Source organism: Haliotis asinina, chromosome 1 (genome assembly GCF_037392515.1).
Source record: "Haliotis asinina isolate JCU_RB_2024 chromosome 1, JCU_Hal_asi_v2, whole genome shotgun sequence".
NCBI classification, from domain to species: domain Eukaryota; kingdom Metazoa; phylum Mollusca; class Gastropoda; order Lepetellida; family Haliotidae; genus Haliotis; species Haliotis asinina.
Genome location: NC_090280.1, coordinates 46,229,710 through 46,250,724, shown reverse-complemented (window position 1 = coordinate 46,250,724; position 21,015 = coordinate 46,229,710). Strand labels below are relative to the sequence as shown.

At 41.2% G+C, this 21,015-nt stretch overlaps 2 protein-coding genes across 2 annotated transcripts in view; both read left to right on the top strand.

The window, feature by feature from the left end:
* The window catches only part of LOC137292078 (uncharacterized), a 365,314-nt gene that overhangs the window by 60,560 nt on the left and 283,739 nt on the right, over positions 1-21,015 (top strand). The gene's annotated exons all lie outside the window — the stretch shown is intronic.
* LOC137279443 (large neutral amino acids transporter small subunit 1-like) lies at positions 2,744-19,971 on the top strand. Its single transcript, XM_067811814.1, has 10 exons — positions 2,744-3,529; positions 4,138-4,263; positions 5,299-5,398; positions 5,613-5,657; positions 6,590-6,713; positions 6,944-7,047; positions 7,554-7,650; positions 8,706-8,855; positions 18,751-18,928; positions 19,572-19,971. Exons 1-10 carry the CDS (start codon positions 2,914-2,916, stop codon positions 19,658-19,660), a joined length of 1,629 nt encoding a protein of 542 aa, XP_067667915.1. The 5' UTR covers positions 2,744-2,913; the 3' UTR covers positions 19,661-19,971.

Sequence of the window (21,015 nt, the reverse complement as noted above, 5' to 3'; positions counted from 1 at the left end):
AGAACGAACATTCAAGACAACGAATACACATGGCACAAAATCTCTCAGCTGCAGATAATATTTGCTTTCTGTCCACAGCACTCATCAGCTTGTGCGTGTGACTAATACAGCGTAATATAAACATTATTCTGGACATCCGAGTTGTAATTTTTAAAAAATCAAGTTTCAGAGGACCAGAAACAGAAAATCTCTAAACCGAAATACCTTGGACTTTTACAAAAGATTGTTAGTTTTCATTATCAGCACATCTTTGATGAATCTGTTTCAAGAAAATATCTTTACTCCTACTCTTTGTGTATTTCAAACATACCCATAACCAAATTATTATGTATCAGTAGAAGGTTCACATCAACGATATGTAAAAGAACATTCACAGGTAATGACGCCAATATCAGCTTGGCAAGGAAAGCATAGTGAGTCCCAAAACTCACATTGATGGATATTTCATTAAACTGACTAGTCAGAGATATTAACTATCTACCCTAAGATGGGTACATAAACTGGCTTTGTGTACCTACCCCAAAACTGTCTTACTTGGAAAACACCTGACAGATACAGTACCTACAGACGTTCTGGACCCCCTTCGATAGATAGATATATGGTAGATAATGCGGACACAGTTATTCAATTGGATGTCGTTAGTTACTCCCAGTCGTTACGTTCATCCCACTAACACCAGAGATATAGAAAAAAGCTGTCCTGTAATTACCTGCTGGGAAAGCTGATTTCGACCGATTACACTGTAGTATTTACAAACATGTACATATTAAATAATGGACAGAAGTCAGACTCATAGCCTGCTGAACCAGTTATTGTTACAGCGTTCACCAATGTCCGTTTTTCTCCTGATGTCCACGAATGAAGGGACGCTGATGAAATTATCGCGAAAAATAACTCTTGGGGTTTGTTGTCTCCCATTGTCAAAACAAGGTCAGCGAATGAGTCTTTTGCAATTGTACCTTCTCCATATTGCGTTACGTGATGTGACAGACATTGCACCAAAACATCCGTTAACATGAACAAGCCTTTTGACAGTCTTTCTTTTGTCAGGAAGAAAAAATAATCTTTTATTACAACTACATCAGTGCGAACTGGAAATATCTGTGACTGTATAACAGCACTCACTATATATTGCATACGACATTGTTACAGCAATTCTAATGAGCTTATTACATGTTATTTATAGCTTGTCATATAATCCTCATTGAGAGCCTCGTTCTGATACTGAAACATGAAAAATAGTTCTTCAAGCAGTAAACCACACATTCTGTTAAGATGGAGGTTGATTTAACACGACACAGAACATGTTTAACAAAACCTTCATCAGCTGTATTTACGTCTCCCTTTACCTTATCCCTATTGCCATTGTTTTTGTGTCTGCGTTTGTTTGATCCTCTGTGATTCATTGTATATACATGTACGTCCCCTGCCTCCAGTCAACTCTGGTATACAGTATATTTCGTACTCCTGTCTTTAATCGTGAAGAAGGGGCAAGAGGCAGCCTGAAAACGTCGTGTTATTCATTAAAGTAGACGTTGTCATCCATATACTCGCCTTAAATTACTAACAATACCATTGGTAAATGTCCCAAACTGGCATTCTTTATATAGCATTGAAGATGGTCCTATCCGTGAGAGTGCATCAGCTTCGCCAATGTTTCAGAATGATATAACCTTGTCCCAAAGCGTGAACAATGCCCATTGTTGACAAAAACTCATTGTGATAACAATGTTTCGTTTAGAGAGAGCGTCCTTTAATTCCAGTGAATGTATCATCGATATCCCATTGTGGTCTGTAGAATGAACGCTTGGTTGTTATGTCGCATTGAAATTATATTGGATATCCTCATAGCGATATTACAGACCCTTAAATATTTTCCCATTGATTGGTAAACAACCGTCGGGTCGTATTACCCGGTACTGCAATGTGTCTATTACGTGTATCATTCTGTATACTTGGACATGTACATATATATCTATTTTGATCTGAAATGGTCATTGTATTCATTGTTATCATAACATTAAGCGTGAATACATCGAGTTACAATGACATTGCCATAGATATCACTTTACTTTTAATTAAATCCTGATACTGATGTGTGTGTATTGCACAGCTCACTGTATTGTAGATACACGCACGCACGCACGCACACACGCACGCACACACACATTAGATGGATGGAAGGATGGATTATAGACAGACAGACAGATAGATAGATAGATAGATAGATAGATGGATAGATACGCAGGTAGGTAAGTAGATAGATAGATGTTACATGTTTCCTCACTCTGGGAACATCTCAAGTTCACCAGTTTGGTAGGTTTAGCTGTCATACAGGGCCGGGATTCTAGTGTGCTATGGTTATATGGTGTAAGAAGCAAGATTGGGAAAATGGCGAAAATCTTAAGATTGACTGTGGCTTTCTTTCTACACATTGCTTATGTGTAATGCCATTTTAATTTCATGAACATGAGTTTATGAGACCAAACAGTAGGAGTCCAATGTTAGGCTTTTGAAACATTTCTAGAGAACATGTGGCGGTGGACAGACAATCTGCACGCTCACATCAGGATGGTACTGACCGGATTTACTTAGGGGACAGCTGTGTCAGATTATTTACAGTAATCACCTGGCGATTCAGATTCATTTCATTCTTGATTCAATCTTTTGAATAAATACATACCTGAATAAGTCCAATAGAAAAGTAACCTGTATATATATACTCGGACCAGTTGCAGCGTGGATTCCTTGTTGCCTGCTAATCTTGCGTAGAGCAGTCACCACGGAACGCTGCCTTCCGTATAAATATTGAAGGTCTGATTATTGCGCTGATATTGCTCGATAGAAGAAGGATTACATTGGACTCGTGCATTTAACATATTTAACGTTTTCCATGATTACTACCTGTTTTAAATGGCAGTTTTTAAACGGAACTCCGCAAGCGTAGATTTACATTCATCAGTGAAGGATGGCCAGGAAGAGATCTTCACAATTCAAGCTTACAGCAACTTGGCTTACCAGCCGGATGAGATTGAACCGTGCTCATCTACCGCAGGAACAGCAGATTCTGATGCTACACGCTCGTCAAAGCGTAAGTCCTCTTCAGGCTCTCCGCCGACTCTGAAGAAGTCCCTCAATCTGCTTCACTGTATAGCTGTCATGATTGCCGTCACTGGAAGCAACTCCATCTTTGTATCAGTTGGCGTCATCGTAAGGTCTGCTGGATCCATTGGAGCCACCCTCATCGTGTGGCTTGCAGGCGGACTCATCAACATGGGCATGGCCCTGTGTTATGCAGAGATGGGCGCCATGTTTCCTTACGCAGGGGGATATTATACGTATGTCCTGAATGTCCTTGGTTCCTTGCCAGCGTTTCTGATAATGTATGGGCAAATAACATTCATAGTGGGACCAAGCTGGGCCCTTCTCGCCTACACGTCGGCCTTGTATATTGTGAACGCCATCTTCCCTGGCTGCGTCAGTGAGGATGTTGAATTAGGGATTAAGTTGCTTGCTTGCTGGATACTTGGTAAGTAAAGGCGACATCTTGAGATATTTCCACATTCACTGAAATATGGGATATTTGAGATTACACTTTCTCAGTAATGTACAGATTCTAGAACTTTGGATGGGTTGAGGCCCATCTGGTATTCGAATCCAAACAGTTAGGGTCAGGCACACAAATTCAGCCACCTAACCCGCTCAGTTAGTTTTGTGGTGTACTCCCGCTCACACATGCTCTCTCTCTCTCTCTCTCTCTCTCTCTCTCTCTCTCTCTTTCTCTCTCTCTCTCACACATATTCTCTATCTGTCTCACGCTCTCGCTCGTACTGTCTCCCTTTTTCTCGCTTTCTCTCTCTCACACACTCATTCTCTCTATCCCCGCCTCTCGTTCTCGTTCTTTCTGTCCTCCTCTCTCCCCTCTATCTCACACTCCCCCCCCTCTCTCTCTCACACACACACACGTGACCTTATTTGCTTGCATTTTACTGAAGATACCTAAATACTTATTTGTTACCGAAGCTTCTTGTGACAAAATTTTCCTTCATCAAAATATTAATTTTATATATAGTTTTTGTTAAGTCATACTAATTCTCCAGGTGCGTACTCCTGGTGATGAAGCTGTTCTGTTTTCAGTGACAGTGGTCGTCGTCAACTGCACGTTCATAAAGTTCGTTACCAAGGTTCAGACATTTCTGACTTCCACCAAGATGCTTGCTCTTCTTATCATCATCGGTGGAGGGACTGCAGTCATCGCACAAGGTATACAAAACATAAATGATAACAGTAGTGATAACATGATAACAGTCGTGTGAGGCAACCCCACGCTTTTACTGAATACCTTTTTGCTCCAAGATATTCTGTTGTGCACATGTAGTGTTTATGCGGCGCCAAATACAAACTCGGCCACTAGGCATAAAGAAAAGTGCAAGAGAACAAAAGAAACCAACTTTTGTCCGACCGACCAGTAGAGCCTTCCCCGCCGCTTACCAGTGACGTCGAATTTGACATCAAACTAGCCCTGTTGCTTTCCGCTGTAGAGATAACAACAGACTTTGGATAGAACGTGTGGTTTTGAAACCATTCTGGTTGTAACACGCCACCGAATCGATGAAAGATTCCGATTCTTCGAAGGGCCTCATCCCCCAAAGCAACTGTGGTCGACCTGAACACCGACGATCCCTAACGTTATCAGGTCCTGACGTTGTCTAGCCTATCGGCTGATAATCAACAAGTGACGAGCATCCCATGCAATAGGTCACACTGGCATGCCAACATTCTACAATCCAGCATTTCAGTACCGTGCCATCCTTTAGCACTTGTCAAAGTGTCATCTTTCAGCAGTTGTCAACCTGCCATCTGTCAGCAGTTGTCAAAGTGCCATCTTTCAGCTTTCGGTTGTCTGCTTGGGCCCATGTATGTCTCTTATCACAAACGAAAGCAGTCAATTTTCCAAGTTATCGAGGTGTAAGGACAGTTTACTTAAACTTGATATTTGTTTAATGACGGGTTCACATATTGCACGTGATCGCTGCTTTGGTCGTAGTACGTACATATCTGAACTGATCTGACACTGAATAGAACAAACGTTCAAAATGAGATGTGGTGAGATGGCAAGCAGTTGCTTACCTTCCACGACTCACAGGTAGTTTATAACCCATGGCATTCGAGAGCACAAATGCCGGCTGGCCGAGGTAATGAGTAAAGAGCCTTGATAGCCATTCACCGGAGGAAAGTGGCATTTTGTTACATACAGCCATATAGAACTTCAATATATGTTCTGTTGTTGACTGACAGGTAAAGCAGACAACTTTGAGAATATATTTGCTAACACCTCGAGAGAACCGGGAGAGCTTGCAGTCACCATCATCTATACCTCGTTTGCATATGGAGGATGGTGAGCTTCCTTTACACAATAATTTAACAGACTGAATAGGATCATATACTCTATACTAAAAGCTTTATCATTACAATCTCCAGTATATACAATATCTACACACAAATATATACTTACGTCACAGACCCAATCTGACCATTCACACGTATACACAATATGTATTTGAGAACTAGGAGTTTCCCAAGAGCTGACTTGTGCTATATGCTGTTTCCAGGCAGGTCATGATGACAATGGCAGAAGAGATAAAGAATCCTGGAAGGTGAGTGGAATTGTTATTTGTGTCTAGTTCTCTATGGATTGCTCTTCCGCGTTATTGAACCTTTCCTGCGATCGTGTTACACGTGACATTTGTTGGAAATTTAAGGTTTTATGTAAATTTCAAAGTACACGCATAACAGCGGTCTGTAAAGCAGGGCAAGCGAACGATGTTGAGGCACTGTTCTATTTAGTAATGCCCACAAGGACTTGAAGCGTCATATAATCATTAGTGTCTAGAATGTGGGTTCTATAAAGATGTATCTGATAGTGAATTATAGACAGGACATCGTACTTCGAAATTTATGAGGCCTAGATATTAGATTAGATATTAGAACCGGTCACCAAAACATAAGTTTGGCCTAAATCGGGTTCATGTCATGTTATTGAGAAAGCGACATCCTCAAATACTTGTATGTTGTTAAAATATTTTTATATGTTACAGTAGTTTTACAGCCTTTAGCTCAGTATCTATGCCATGAGCTTGTAGGAGGATGCCCATCTAATGAACAGTCTAGAGGAAAGCGTTAGTCAATTCACTAGCACGATAACTTTATGTAATTACATATTTAAATAGTTAAATTTTCACCATCACCAAAAAGTTATAAAGCTTCATTAGAATGATGAAAATGACACATTTTGTTAAAATAATGAACTGTTTATTTTAAAAAAATAGGCTGGCTGTTTCACAGTTGAAACATGTCTTCCACTTTTAGACTTGTCTTTAACCCCACGTCTGTCTTTCTCTTTCCTTCTCTCTCTCTCTCTCCACACATGGTGAATGTGCCACCTGATTATGTCAAAGAAATAAAAAAATGCTTCAGAAAAACAAGAACACAACAACAAGAGATTTTTGCGCTTTGATGAAGAACCATGGGAAATATTCTATCGCAGTCTGTATCCGTGTACCACTACGTGTCATTCTCTCTGTTGCAGGAATCTCCCTCGTTCAATATATATTGGTTTCACCATCGTCATCATGAAGTATATTCTAGCAAATGTCGCCTACTTCACCATGATCAGCCCCGCAGAGATGTTGCAGTCGGACGCCGTGGCGCTGGTGAGCTGTTACGGATGATGTGTGATGCCTTGGGTCCTTCGATACATCATCTTAAATCATCTTATATCATGTCTTATATCATATTCCTCGCCTCTACACCGTAGGAGAAATAAAATGATTACGCTTTCCGATAGCAGAATACAAATGAATTCTAATTAAAAAATCTACAGGAGAGTTGCCGTTGCTGAGAGCTAGAAGATTTTTCTTTAACTCATGAATGTTTTCCACAGATGTTTTCGCAGCGTCTGTACGTTCCCATCTCCATTGTCATCTCTGTCCTCGTCGCAACCTCGTCAACAGCAACCCTCAATGCTGCCGTCATGGGACATTCCAGGTGAGCATGTAGGACACTTTCAGGGACAAACCCTGGTGGCTTGTGAGCAGTCAGAAGGACAAGACTAGAGTATTTATATACTGTCATGAACATCTAAGATGCCGCCCCACGAGCGTCACGAGACAACATGCACTCACTGGTACTCTTTAACAAACATTTTATGATGTCATATCGCAATCACTGGCAGTCATAACGGCATCCAATTCCTTTGCTGTGGAACCACCATTACTTAGATTACGTAGCAATACTTTGTAAAACCGTCATTACGAAACCTTCATCACAGACAAGGAATAATATCATTATTTGTATAGCTGTACCTTATAAATAAACACGCAGAAACACACACACACACAGACAGACACACGCACACATACACACTATTGAAGTTAAGAGGCTATCTGATGGCCTGAACTTGTGACGCACATTACCAGCATTTGTACTTACAATTCCCTTTATTCATAAGACAACAAAGTTTGTGCACGGGTTATTGCTATTGTTGTTTACAGACTTGTGTTTGCGGGCTCAAGGGCGGGTCACATGCCGCTGATTTTCGGCATGATTCATCCAAAGTACCTAACGCCAAGGCCTGCTACGTTTTTGCTGGTAAGTACATATAATACAAAATCACAGTTACTGATTTGAGCGCGTAAACTGACGAGCTAAAGAAACTACACAGGTTTTGTTTCTTCCAGTAGGATATAAATAACAAAACCATTTGATGAAATGGAAAATGTATGTTGAAGCACACTGCAAGAGGCATGTTTTATTCGCAAAATGGCATTGTAACAATACACAGTGAAGTAGGGTTGACCGCCGCAGACGGTACATACGATTCTGGAAGGTCATTCCACACAGCGACCCATACGCCAATAGCACGAAGTCGTTTGGTCACTGTGAATCGGCTCACGCGCTGACTCAGTGATGTTGCAGCTGATGACGTCACCAGCAGCATCTGATTGCGTAGGTGAATAAGCCGCGGATAGCGACCCTCATGGGGTGTTGTGACTCTGGAACGTCCACTTCTGGGTCGATCACGTGTCTGGCCTCTCATACTGTCAAACAGGAGAATAATGGTTTGTCAAATCAATGCCCTTGCAATATGGTTGTTGAAAATACCCATTTGTGACAGTCCTCTGGTCCATTGTCGTGGCGCCGACGTCAATATTGGAATTTTCTCGTGAGAATTGTGTCAAGTGATTGTTCAGTCTTCACGATAAAGATGTTTTATACCCTCTGTACAAAAAATGGTCGTTCATGGAACAGTAATCACCATTTTGCGAAACATAGTGCAAAACACGTTTAAAATGTTTTGGTTGCATTTTAACATAAGAAACATGACTGTTGCTTTCTATACATTCAATGTTCTGTTAGAACGCATATTTGAGAATGCAGCAACAATTACACCAGTGTATTTTCTTTTGCTCGTCAGCTTATTTCATACACTTATCTATCTGTGAAAATGCTGTTCACAATTTGTCTTCAGCAACCCTTGCATTTCTGCAGAGTGGGCAAACTGAATCATGTGGTGAAGCCTTTGATTGGGTTGACGCATGTCATTGTATTCCAGTAGTGAATGTCGATGCTGATGCTGTCAGACAATGGATTGCCTGGGCCAGAGTCGTTCATTTACAAACCGCATCCATCTTCACTTTACACAGCTTTCCTGCGGGATGATCGTGTTGTTCATAGGGGATTTAACAACCATGATGGCCTACATTGGCTTCTTCAGCACCATCTCAGGCATCGTTGTCATCATGTTGCTGCTGTACCTGCGAGTGAAGAAACCAAGCGTTGACAGACCGTATAAGGTAACTGCTCGTTGTTGTTCGGGACGATACACTCCGGATGTACCGTGATATGCAATGTTCAGTCAAGCATCATCGAGTGAGTAATCCTGAATGGTATTCCATCAGTCTGGCGACTGGGGATACTAGAAATGTGCCTCACATATTGTAGCCATAAAAGCAAAAGATTAGCATTCAACATGACGAGAGAATACTGACACTACCAGCATACTCTCCCGCCCCTAGCTGGAAAGTTTAGAAGTTTTTGTCTCACATCGGAAGACCATATTTACACAAATATGTAGTTTATCGTCTTTGTTATTAGACAGTGTGCGAAATAGTTTACACATGTTGCTAACGAATCGGACAAGAAAGTTACTAGCCCACAAAATTGTTTCACTAGTATACAAATATACATATGACCGCAGAGCTTTACTGACCCAGTTGGATTTTTACTAGCCACGGGCCAGCGGGTCCGTGGCTATTTTGCACACTGTTGTGAGGAACTCAACGTTTCGAACATTATGGGAAAGAGTATGAAGGAAGCACTGAAAATCAGTGATGAGATCAGGTGTTTATGAAAAGGAAGACCATGCTCTGATCTACCAGGAACATCGGCGTTCACGAAACACGCCTAACAATGATTGTATAAAGGCGAGGTCCACTACTTTAAACCAGGGTATTTGACCATGTGCCAAATAGTAACCAGGGCCTCCTTTCGCGAAGCGCTGTGGTCACAAAGGTAACCTTGAGGCAATGTTAAAGAACAAGAGTTACGATTACCCATGGTAACGATTGGTTTGTGAAAGGAGCTCCTGTCCGCGTAGGTGCAATACAAGGCGATGGGATCGCCGAAGCATGGTAAAAAACATAGATATATCAACTGATGAATGGTTCCAGTCCCAAACTAACCGGCACCCGTGAAGAGCCACCTCCTCGTGGTGGGTGCTGGGTAACGCTAAGTGCTCTTCTCCAGTGTGGACCTGGGGCAGAATGTGTCCACAACACCCCATTGCTGGTCGTAAGAGGCGACCAAATTGGGCAACCTGTTTGCCGTGGGTTGCGTCCCGTGATGGTGGAGGACGGTAGTCTGGTGGTTGAGGGCAGTAGGAGACTGCACCATTTTGCTCTCACTGCTCAACACACCACTTCTCCCCTTACATCACGTAGACCGGTGTAGAACTGGCCCAGTTTTATCAATCGGCTGGTCACGCCAAGCCCTGAGCTGCAACTATGTAATGCTCAAAATTTATGAAACTGTTAATTTTTGTTTTTTCATGCTTGGCAAATTGAGTTTGTAATTTAAAATGAATCATTTTATGTATGTTTTTGCCGAGAGTCGTATGCCCAGAAGGCGGTGGCTCATGGACCTGGTGGATCTATTAATCTTTTAATTTTTCTTCTGGAGTATATCATCCGGGTATCCTTGGTGCTGCAAGCTGGAGATGCGCTTGTTTTTTGCATTGTTCTCCGTAGTGAGTGGGGAGCTCGGATGACGAATCATTAACACTTAAGCATGGAATACCAAACCCCAAACAAAAAAAACAAACGTCCACTTGACAATGATTATGATGAATAGCGACCTTCGAAATCTGTTGATTATTGGCCTTGTTTCTTAATTCTTGAGACTCTTGATCAAACTCCATTAAAGCTGAATCCGTTTGCTATATCAAAAGGTGTCCACGGAATAGCAGGAGAAATTAAAGACGTCAAACGGTTGTGTTCAGGATCTCTGTTGCTCGAATGTAATAGAAAACAACGAGCAACCAATCGGCTGTCCACTGAAATGTTTGTTGGAGTTAAGGTTAAGGTCTCTGCACATAGAACTCTGAACACCAGTAAAGGTATTGTAACAGATCGAGAACGCCCATTTGCAGATATGACTGAGTTTCACGTTGTATCAGAAATAAAGGAACAGGGAGTGATATATGTAAAAAGATTTTCAAGTCGAAAAAATAATGAGGTTGTTCCAACTAGCACGTATCTGTTTTCGTTCTCTGCACCAAATCCACCAAAATCAGTCAGGGCAGATTACTGCGATGTTAACGTTGATGTGTACATTCCCACACCTTTGCGGTGTTTTAAATGCCAAAAATATGGACATGGTGTGAACACTTGCACATTGTCTGTTACATGTGCTCACTGTGCTGAGAATACACATGTAACAGAAGACTGTGAAAGTAGCTCCAAAACATGTGCCACGCAAATCACTCAGCCTTTTCTAAGGATTGTCCTATTTGGAAAAGCAGATGGAGATCAATAGGATCAAATTTACCAATAACATTAGTTTTGCAGAAGCCAGCAAGTTAGCATGGTCAACTGATCCTACTGAAACATATGCCTCCATCACCAGAAAACCACCAGAAACAAACCTAAAGGAAAATACTTCACCAGTAGTTACGTTGTAAGATATAAGATAAGATATGGATGTATCTGATAACATCCACCCTCTGGCACATAACTTGTCGCCCTCTAAAAAAGGTGCGGGGTAGATCCCCCCAATCAACCCACCAAAAAGATAATATCTTCCAAACACATAGTACAATGGAACTGTAGAGGACTGAAGACTAATTATAATGAGTTACATCTATTAGTCCAGGATCTGGCACCATCATCATTTTGTCTGCAGGAAACTCATCCGAAACAGACAGATACTTAAAATTTACGTCAGTACGATGCGTATAATTATTTCTCACCTTCGGGTGGCAACTGGTGGATCTTCAGTCCTTGTTAAGCAGAATGTTATCCACAGCCATGTACCACTGACAACAAATCTCCAAGCAGTTGCAGTGAGACTTACACTTCATGTTGTCTTTACATTATGCTCACTCTATGTTCCCCCTTCTTCAACACTTCACCTGACTGATCTCCAAGCTCTCTATGATCAACTTCCGAAACCATGCATTATATTGGGTGATTTTAATGGTCACAATCCACTCTGGGGTGGTACAAATACGAACAGTAAAGGTGTGCATTTTTTAATGATGATTCAAGCACTTATCTTCATCCTGCAACCGGCACATACTCTTCTCTAGATTTGTCTCTTACAGACTCTAAGCTACTGAATGAATTTTATTGGTCCGTTCACGACGATCTCTGTGGAAGTGATCATTTTCCAACGATATTATCTGAATCTTCTCCGACTGATTCTTCATCAAGATTGAGTTTTTCCAAGCCGAACTGATCCTTATTTCAAACTCAATGTACATCTAAATTAAGACCCGAATATTTCAGTGATAGTGCTGATCCTATTCAGGTATAGTCTGACGTTTTAAATGTAATTGCTGATGAGTGGATACCAAGATCCTCTACAACTCCACATGTGCGAAAGCCATGGTTTACGACAGACTGTAAAAATGCTAGAAAAGCAAGGAAAAGGGCAGAGAAATAGTTCCGCCATCGCCCAATTGTCCACAACTTAAACAGATTTAAAATACTGAATACAAAGGCGCGTCGTACCTTTAAACAAAGCAAGCGACAATCTTGGAGGAACTGTGTCTCTAATATTAATTCACGCGCGCCAATGTCCAAAATATGGAACATGGTTCAAGGAATTAAAGGCAAAGGTTCAAATTCTGCCGTTTACCATCTCAAATCTCAAATTGCAAATAAAATTGGCGAAACTCTTGCCAAGAATTCTTAATTGGCAAACTTCGTCCCTGAGTTTCAGAGATATCAGAAACAACAGGAGAAGACAAAACTCAAATTTGAATCAGAAAACGGTGAAAACTATAATGAAGTGTTTTCATTACATGAGCTGTATACTGCTCTTGAGCAAGCTCATGACACAGCAGCGGGTGATGACAATATTCATTATCAGCTGCTGAAACACTTGCCTGAACCATGTCTGGTCACACTTTTAGATATATCTGACCAAATATGGACATTTGGAAACTTTCCTCCTTCATGGCGTAATGCCATTGTAATTCCTGTACCCAAACCTGGTAAGGATCATACTGATTCTTCCTTTTACAGACCAATATCTTTAAGCAGCTGTGTCTTTAAAACCATGGAGCGAATGGTAAATAACAGATTAATTTGGTATCTGGAAACCAATAACCTCATTACAAATATTCATTGTGGTTTTCGGAAGAATAGAAGTACCATTGATCATTTGGTACGTTTAGAATCCTTTGCCAAAAATGCTCTAGTAAATAAACAAGATGCAGTATCAATATTCTTTGATCTTGAGAAAGCGTACGATACCACCTGGAAGCATGGCATTTTAAAGGATTCACATGATTTTGGGTTGAGAGGTCGTTTACCTCATTTTATATCACAGTTTTTAAAAGACAGACAGTTTCAAGTCCGATTGGGTTCAACCCTGTCTGACCATTATAATCAGGATCAGGGTGTTCCACAAGGCAGTATTTTGTCTGTCACTTTATTTAGTATTAAGATCAGCAGTTTATCCAAGGTTTTAAACGAGTCCACTGACGGATCACTCTGTGTGGATGATTTTAATATTTCTTGTCGCGGTAAAAATATGCATACTATTGAACGGCAACTACAGTTGTGTTTAAACAAAATAAATAAATGTGTCTTGAAAACGGCTTTAAATTTTCTAAATCCAAAACTAATTGTATACACTTTTGTAGAAAGTATAAGCTGCATAAGGACCCTGAACTATCTTTGAATGGCACTCCTATCAAAGTTGTCAGGGAGGCCAAGTTCTTGGGTTTAATTTTCGATTCTCATTTAACCCTCTTACCGCACATCTCTTAAAGCTAAATGCCTGAAAGCACTAGATTTGTTGAAAGTTGTTTCTAACTCAAAGTGTTGAGGGGATCAAACTACTCTCTTACACCATTATCGATCACTGGTCCGTTCAAAACTCGATTATGGCCCCATCATATATGGTGGAGCCTGCAAAAGCAACCTTAAACTTCTTGATTCTGTCCACCATCAAGGTTTAAGACTTTGTCTTGGGTCGTTCAGAACTTCACCTATTGACTGTCTCTACGTTAGGGCCGCTATACCATCTCTTACACAACGTCGTATAAAATTGTCTTTACAATACATTACTTAGTTACAGTGTTCCCAGAAATTATTGAGAAAATCTTTGTGTTTTTCTAATGATGCTAAGATTGGAAAAAGGGCTTTCACTATGTACTAAGCATACTAAATAAGGGAGACACCTCTTGAAGGCTTAGAAGGCAGCTCATTACGTCAAGAGTTATCTCCCTTGTCTGAGCAGACGGCTTCCTGTGTTGACATGGCAGAATTTACAGCAAGAGAGAAAAGAAAGCTCATTCTAGATGATTTTGAAAGGGGTGAGGCTGATGCTAAAGTGTTAGCTTGTAGACATGGTATTCCTCTGTCTACAGTATACAGAACTTTGAAGAATATTCAAACAGGAACCGGGATAGAGCACAAAGCAGGGGCAGGAAATTCAGTGTTGTGGATCGCCGAAGACTTGGGCAGATTGTGAGTAGGGGCAAATTGAAAAGTGTTGAGAACATCAGAAATGAAATGATTAGCAGAGGAAGTCCTCAGGTATGCAATGAAACAGTAAGGCAGGAATTACAGAGACTTAATTGGGTGAAAAAACGTGGAATTCCCTCGCCGTTGATGAAAGATGCACAAAAGGAAAAACGTTTAAACTGGTGTCGGGCTCATGAAAATCAAGATTGGAATAATGTTTTCTTTTCGGATGAAAGTTCTGTTTGGCTTTTCCCTAATTGTGTGAAAATTTGGACCAAAGATACTGTCAAACTTATCTACCAGCGACCAAAACATAGCCCGAAGTTTCACATGTGGGGTGGCGTATCGGCTCGCGGAGTGACGCCATTGTGTGTGTTCACGGGAAACTTGACAAAAGAAAGATACGTTGACATTCTAAATGGTCACCTTCTTCCGACAGCACAAACATTGTATGAAGATGATTGGATTTTCCAGCATGATAATGACCCAAAACACATTGCGCGCTACACAAAACAGTGGTTGTCGGGCGAATATGTTCAAGTTTTAAACTGGCCCAGTTACAGCCCAGACCTAAACCCAATTGAGAATGCGTGGGGAGTCATGAAGGACAGAATAAATCAAAAGGGACTGAGAAATATTGAAGATATGAAGGCCGAGGTGGTCCAATATTGGGATACCCTGTCACACGATTACCTACAAACTTTGATGGGTAGTGTGCCTAGGCGTATTCAGGCATGCATTGCTGAGCGAGGAGGTCTAACAAAGTACTAAAACAAGACTGTAAAAGGATGATGTTTTAACATGTTTATGTAAGTAAAACGCCAGAAGTTAATAAACGTAATGAGTTACATGACGCAACATGATTCTCAATAATTTCTGGGAATACTATATATTCTAATGAATCTAATCCTGCCTATAACTGTGTGTTCAAACCGCTTTATGAAGATTTGTGCGAAGGGATGTCAATAAGTTTTGAGCCTTGTGCATTTTTCATACCCAGGTGTCACAGCCTTTGGTACGACATTGAACCTCGGGGTGTAGCTGATGTGATATATACGTTTTGGTATCCTACTCTCAGAAGTTATTGAACAGCTCACATTGACAGAAAGAGACCCCCCTCACGGCAGTGAAAATGAATAAAATTGAGTATAGAGCAGTAATTAAGTTTTTAGTTCTTGAAGGAAACTCGGCGAAGAACATTGAAGGAAGGCTTTCAGCAGTTTATGGGAAGTCTCCCCCTTCATCTGCTACCATCAAACGATGGGTCAATGAATTTACGCATGGTAGAGAGAGTCTTGAAGATGACCCCGTCCAGGTCGCCCAACAACAAGCACTAGTCAGGAAAACATTGACAGAGTGCATAGACTGGAAAATCGTCGAATCGCACTCCACGAGTTACAGGAGACCACAGGCGTTTCACACGGATCCATCGAGACAATTCTTCATGAACATCTCGTCATGTCTAAGGTGTGCGCAAGATGGGTGCCAAGAATGCTTACAGATGAAATGAAGCAAACAAGGGTCACCATAAGCAACTCCATGCTAACCAGATACAACAAGAATCGAGAAGATTTTCACTTTAGGCTAGTAACCTATGATGAAACCTGGATCCACCACTATGATCCTGAGAGCAAACAAGAATCCATTGAATGGAAACATGTCACTTCTCCCAGGACCAAAAAGTCCGTTACCTCCAGATCGGTGCACAAGGTAATGGCGACGGTCTTCTGGGATAGCAAAGGCGTCATCCACATAGACCAAAAGGAAGAACAATGAATGGGGAATATTACGCTAACTTGTTGAGGTAAGTGCGACAGTGAATCAAGGAGAAGCGCCGGGGCAAGATCAGACGTGGTTATTCTTCTACATCAAGACAATGCTCCAGTACACTTTTCTCGCGTTTTCTGCCGCTGTTGTCCGGGAATGCGGGTACTCGTAGATTTCAGGATAATAATGAGCTTATTGCTGCTACTGAGGCTTTGTTTGAGGACCAAAATGGCGGCTTCTACAGAGATGGCATCAGCGCCTGGCAGAAAAGATGGAACAAGTGTCTTTATTCACAAGGGGACTATGTTGAAAAATAAATGTGGTTCATACCAATATTTTGTGTTTTTCTATGCAAGGCTCAAAACGTATTGACATCCCCTCGTATAACAAAAAGTCTTCTCTTGTTCCACCTCTAGGGCACAGAATTAAACCATTTATTTCTGCTGCCGGCATTGAACTGGAAGTATACCGCCTTCCCGTCTTCTTTCTTCTTCTCCAGGGCAATTTGTTAGGCCACAAGTTGACCTAACATTAACATCATTTAAAAAATCAGAAACAGATGACTTACAATATAGACAAGAATATCATCAATTAAAAAACAAATATACCATTTACAAATCCTTATTCATAGACGGGTCCAAGAACGGTGGCGCAGTAGCTTGTGCCACGGTCTTTGGATCCAGAACAATATCTTCTAGGCTGCCAAATAGCCGCTCTATTTTCACAGCGGAAGCTAACGCCATATTAACGGTTCTTAAATATATTCAAAGACACCCTAAACATAAACAATACATAATTTATTCAGACTCTCTTTCTTTCTTTCGATTAAAAATTTATCATGTAAACATCCACTTTTAATAGAAATTATTGAATTGTATAATGATCTTGCTACTGGTCAGTACGACATCGTCTTTTGCTGGTTACCCAGCCACGTAGGCTGCCAAGGCAGCACTCAACAAATCTGTGACACCACTTCTTATTCCATACTCTGATTACAAAGCTAGAATTACAACTTACATCCGTGATCTGATGCAGAAGAAGTGGGACACCCAGGTGGGTGTAAATAAATTACATGAAATAAAACCGTATATTGGTTACACCTACTTGGGTTGTCAGTCCAGATTTGAAGAGGTTACTTTACGACGATGTCGTATTGGCCACACAAGATATACACATAAATATTTGCTTAAAGGTGAGGATCCTCCATTTTGTGATGAAACAATCAAAGTCAAGCATGTCTTGCTTGACTGTGTTGAATAATCCATCACAAGGGAAAACTATTTTAATTCACAAATTATGAAGGATCTTTTAAATAACACAAGTTCTCATTTAATCATTGCATTTTTAAATTGTAAATAGATAATATATTGGAAGTTTAAATTCGTAACTGTGCTTGTTAGTAGCTGTATCCTCAAAGGGAGTTGAAGTACCGCAAAATTATTGTCCTCCTGAGAGGGTACGTAAGTCCACAAACATTCAAAGTAAATTCAAAGTCTCCGCTATTGTAATCGCAGTATACGTGTTCTGTTAAATTTATGGCTAGATGTGCCTAAATTGCTAACGACTGAGGGGGTGGTGTAAATCCAGTTAGGGTCCATGCAGGTAGCAAAAGTAATGTAAGTCCCCATGGTCCCTAGTATGGTGATCTACCTTCAGTTGTTGGCAATTTAGAGCCTATTTTTATATTATATTGTCCTCTATAGATAAATTGTTTTAGGTATATAGTTACTAGTTTTACATTCTTTTCTGTGATATTCTACTTGTTTACTGTCCTTTGTTGACAGGTTGTTATAATACACATGTATTCCATTTTAGTGGTTTGTTCCCGTCACGATATGGCTGAAATACTGCCGATGTGACGTGAAATATTAACTCACTCATTCACTCACTCAAACTAACCTCCGTAAACCCCACGGAATCTGAATACGAGATGGAGAGATGGTACATCCTATGTCCATCACATTAATCACACTAAATACCAACTCTGACAGTACAGACCACGCTTCATCTACCATGTCTGAGCTGGGTCTATTTGTCCCCTGTTGCCACATGTACCCAAACTATCAGCTATATACTTACTCCCTGTAATGTAATGGTTGCCCTTCTTATCTCGTCCATAGTTTATGTGTTTGGGTGTGGGGCAGATGAAGGAGAAGGCAGGGGTAGGGGGAGGGAAAGGGGGAGAAGGACGCAGATGAACGAAACTCTAACAGGATATGCACTTAGTACTGTAAATGCGGTTAAACATGTGTGCCCTACATGACTCAGAGCCAGCAGTGGACGCATGTACATGCTCTGGCTTTTGGAGCGTAAATACTGTATACAATATACGTTCCTCTTCTGTAACAGCTGTGTGTGAAATACATATGGATTAATCTTGATTGCCCCGACTCATCATTCCACTTCCCCGCTGACATAAAAGTACCTTCCCAATCATAAATACCCAGTTAGAATATTGGCCTTCAGTAACCCATGCTTGTCGTGAGAGTCGACTAACGGGATAGGGTGGTCAGGCTCGCTGACTTGGCTAACACATGTCAGTGCTGGATTGTCTGGTCGAGTATTTACACACCGCCGACATATAGCTGGAATGTTGCGGAGTGTGGCATAAAACTAAAGTCATTCACAAAGATCAGTCTCTCCCTACCACTCATCCGATACTACAGACAAATTGGGTAATTGGGTTTGGCGGTTCTTCGTTGTTATGTGTGCAGGTGATATGTTCCAGACAATGCTCTGTGTGCCTATTGTCCAACTGATTGTCAACCTGGCTGTACTAGTGATGGCCAGCTATCAACGTCCCCATCAGCTGGGCTTGGCACTTGCCATCCTGGCCGCTGGTATCCCACTGTACTGGTTCGGAGTTCTGTGGAAGAACAAACCAAGAGAGTTCACCAACATTGTCGGTAAGGCCACTGCTAGGTTCAAATGGTATGGAGCATGTAACATGGAGATCAGTACCTATGTTCCAGGAATTTCTAGGCATAGGTTCGAGTCCCAAATAAACAGTCTTGGCTTGATAGTACCACAAGCATGTCATGCGTTAATGAAACAGCCTGAAAACAGCTTTTGCAACTACCCACACAGGCATTAAAAAGGATGGAAATACACAATATTCACTTCTCTGGATTTTGAAAGCGTTCTTACATAAAGGTAGGTAATTTCCCATTTGACTTACTACCTCTGAGTGCATTTGAACATTGAACTGCTGAAAAGTATAATCGTGTAGCAAATTTCATTTACCCGTGAATAATCTACCGGGACAGAATTAGTCTTCAGAAACACATTTGTTTTAAGAGCCGGTTACGGGTTCGGGTGGCATGACTCACTGACGTGGTTGACATCGTATCTCACTTGCGTGGATTGATGCCCATGTTGTTGATCACTTGATTAATCTGGTCCATACCGCTGACATGTAGCTGAAATGTTGCCGAACGCGGTATGACAACCAAACAGATAGTTTATTAATGGCAGGCATGTAGACAACATTGTAGATTGAAACATGTTATATATGTGTTTTTATGAAACGGAATCCTTTGGTACTTGCAGAGACCATGACAGTATTAGCTCAGAAGGCTTTTGTGGTTGTAACGGCGCGAAATGAAGAACACTCAGCGGGTAAAGGCGCCAAAGAATGACAGCAGCTGCCAGTTGTTGAAACTGGGAATACATTAATTTATATGGCGAAGAAAGTTGTTGGCACAAACTATTGGCACCCTTTTGCCATCATCCTCTAGTATCCAGTTCGTTACGTTTTCTTATTCGTATGGACAGTGTGGGATAACCTAGTGGTTAAAGCGTTCACTCGTCAAGCTGAACCCCCGGGTTTGATTCCACTCATGGGTACAATGTGTGAAGCCTTGTTAATTGTCTGCACTAATGTACTAATGTGCATGATTAAATAATGAAAACAGTGCAGGTTACATGCCATTAAATTTTACTTAGTGCATGACTGACTCAGTGTTTCCATTGCACAGTCACGATCTGAAAATAATCGAACCGGCAATCCAGGGAATGAAAACTGCCTTTACCTGATTCAGATCTCTCTTTAGGCCGACATCCCTTCCGATGTATCTAAGACTATTCAGTTACACTGGATGTAATACACACATGTTGAAGCTAAGTGAGTGAGTGAGTTTAGTTTTACGCCACACTCAGCAATATTCCAGCTACAGGGTGGCGGTCTGTAGATAATCGAGTCTGGACCAGACAATCCAGTGATCAACAGCATGAGCATCGATCTGCGCAATTGGGAACCGATGACATGTCTCAACCAAGTCATCGAGTCTGACCACCCGATCCCGTTAGTCGCCTCTTACGACAAGCATAGTCGCCTTTTATGGCAAGCATTGGTTCCTGAAGGCCTATTCTACCCCGGGACCTTCACGGGTCTGTTGAAACTAAGACCACTGGAATGTAATCAGCCGCAGTATCAGCCATAAAACTACACTCACCTTGTTTACTGTCTGATTGAGTCGTGGCTATTTATCGGGACAGACTGGGTATATCACACTCTGGATATAACAATGCGATTCTGCCAGCTGAGTAATTATAATACATTTGAAAAATATTCCGTTGTTCTATATGTTGTAAGTATCCAGAAGGAGAATCATCATGTGTGAGTCAGAATATCGGAGAAAGAAGGAATGTCAGTACAACAATCACACTTTCCGCTGCGTGATCTTCGAGCGTTACGCATGCGATTCCATATGAATCAGACCTTCAGTATTAGGGAACGTATGATATGACATGTTAGTCTCTACATCTAATATTGCCACATCAACCACACTCCCAGTGGAAGAGTAGCCAATAAACAGGCTTGGAATGCACTTTCTTCAATAAAGGTAGAATCTCTCACTTCGGGGAAAAGCTAATGACTTGGAAACAACAAAACACACAAACGCCTTTTACATTTGACGAAAGGTACAGAACATAGTCTGGTTAAGTGAGAGAATAGCTTACCTGTACATACAATGTGTTTCAAAATTAGCTT

Excerpts from the sequence above, each read along its gene's own strand:
- LOC137279443 (XM_067811814.1), top strand. The coding sequence starts at position 2,914 with ATGGCAGTTTTTAAACGGAACTCCGCAAGCGTAGATTTACATTCATCA. Across the intron at positions 5,399-5,612 it reads TCGTTTGCATATGGAGGATG|GCAGGTCATGATGACAATGG; the intron begins GTGAGCTTCCTT and ends TGCTGTTTCCAG. Across the intron at positions 7,048-7,553 it reads GCCGTCATGGGACATTCCAG|ACTTGTGTTTGCGGGCTCAA; the intron begins GTGAGCATGTAG and ends TGTTGTTTACAG.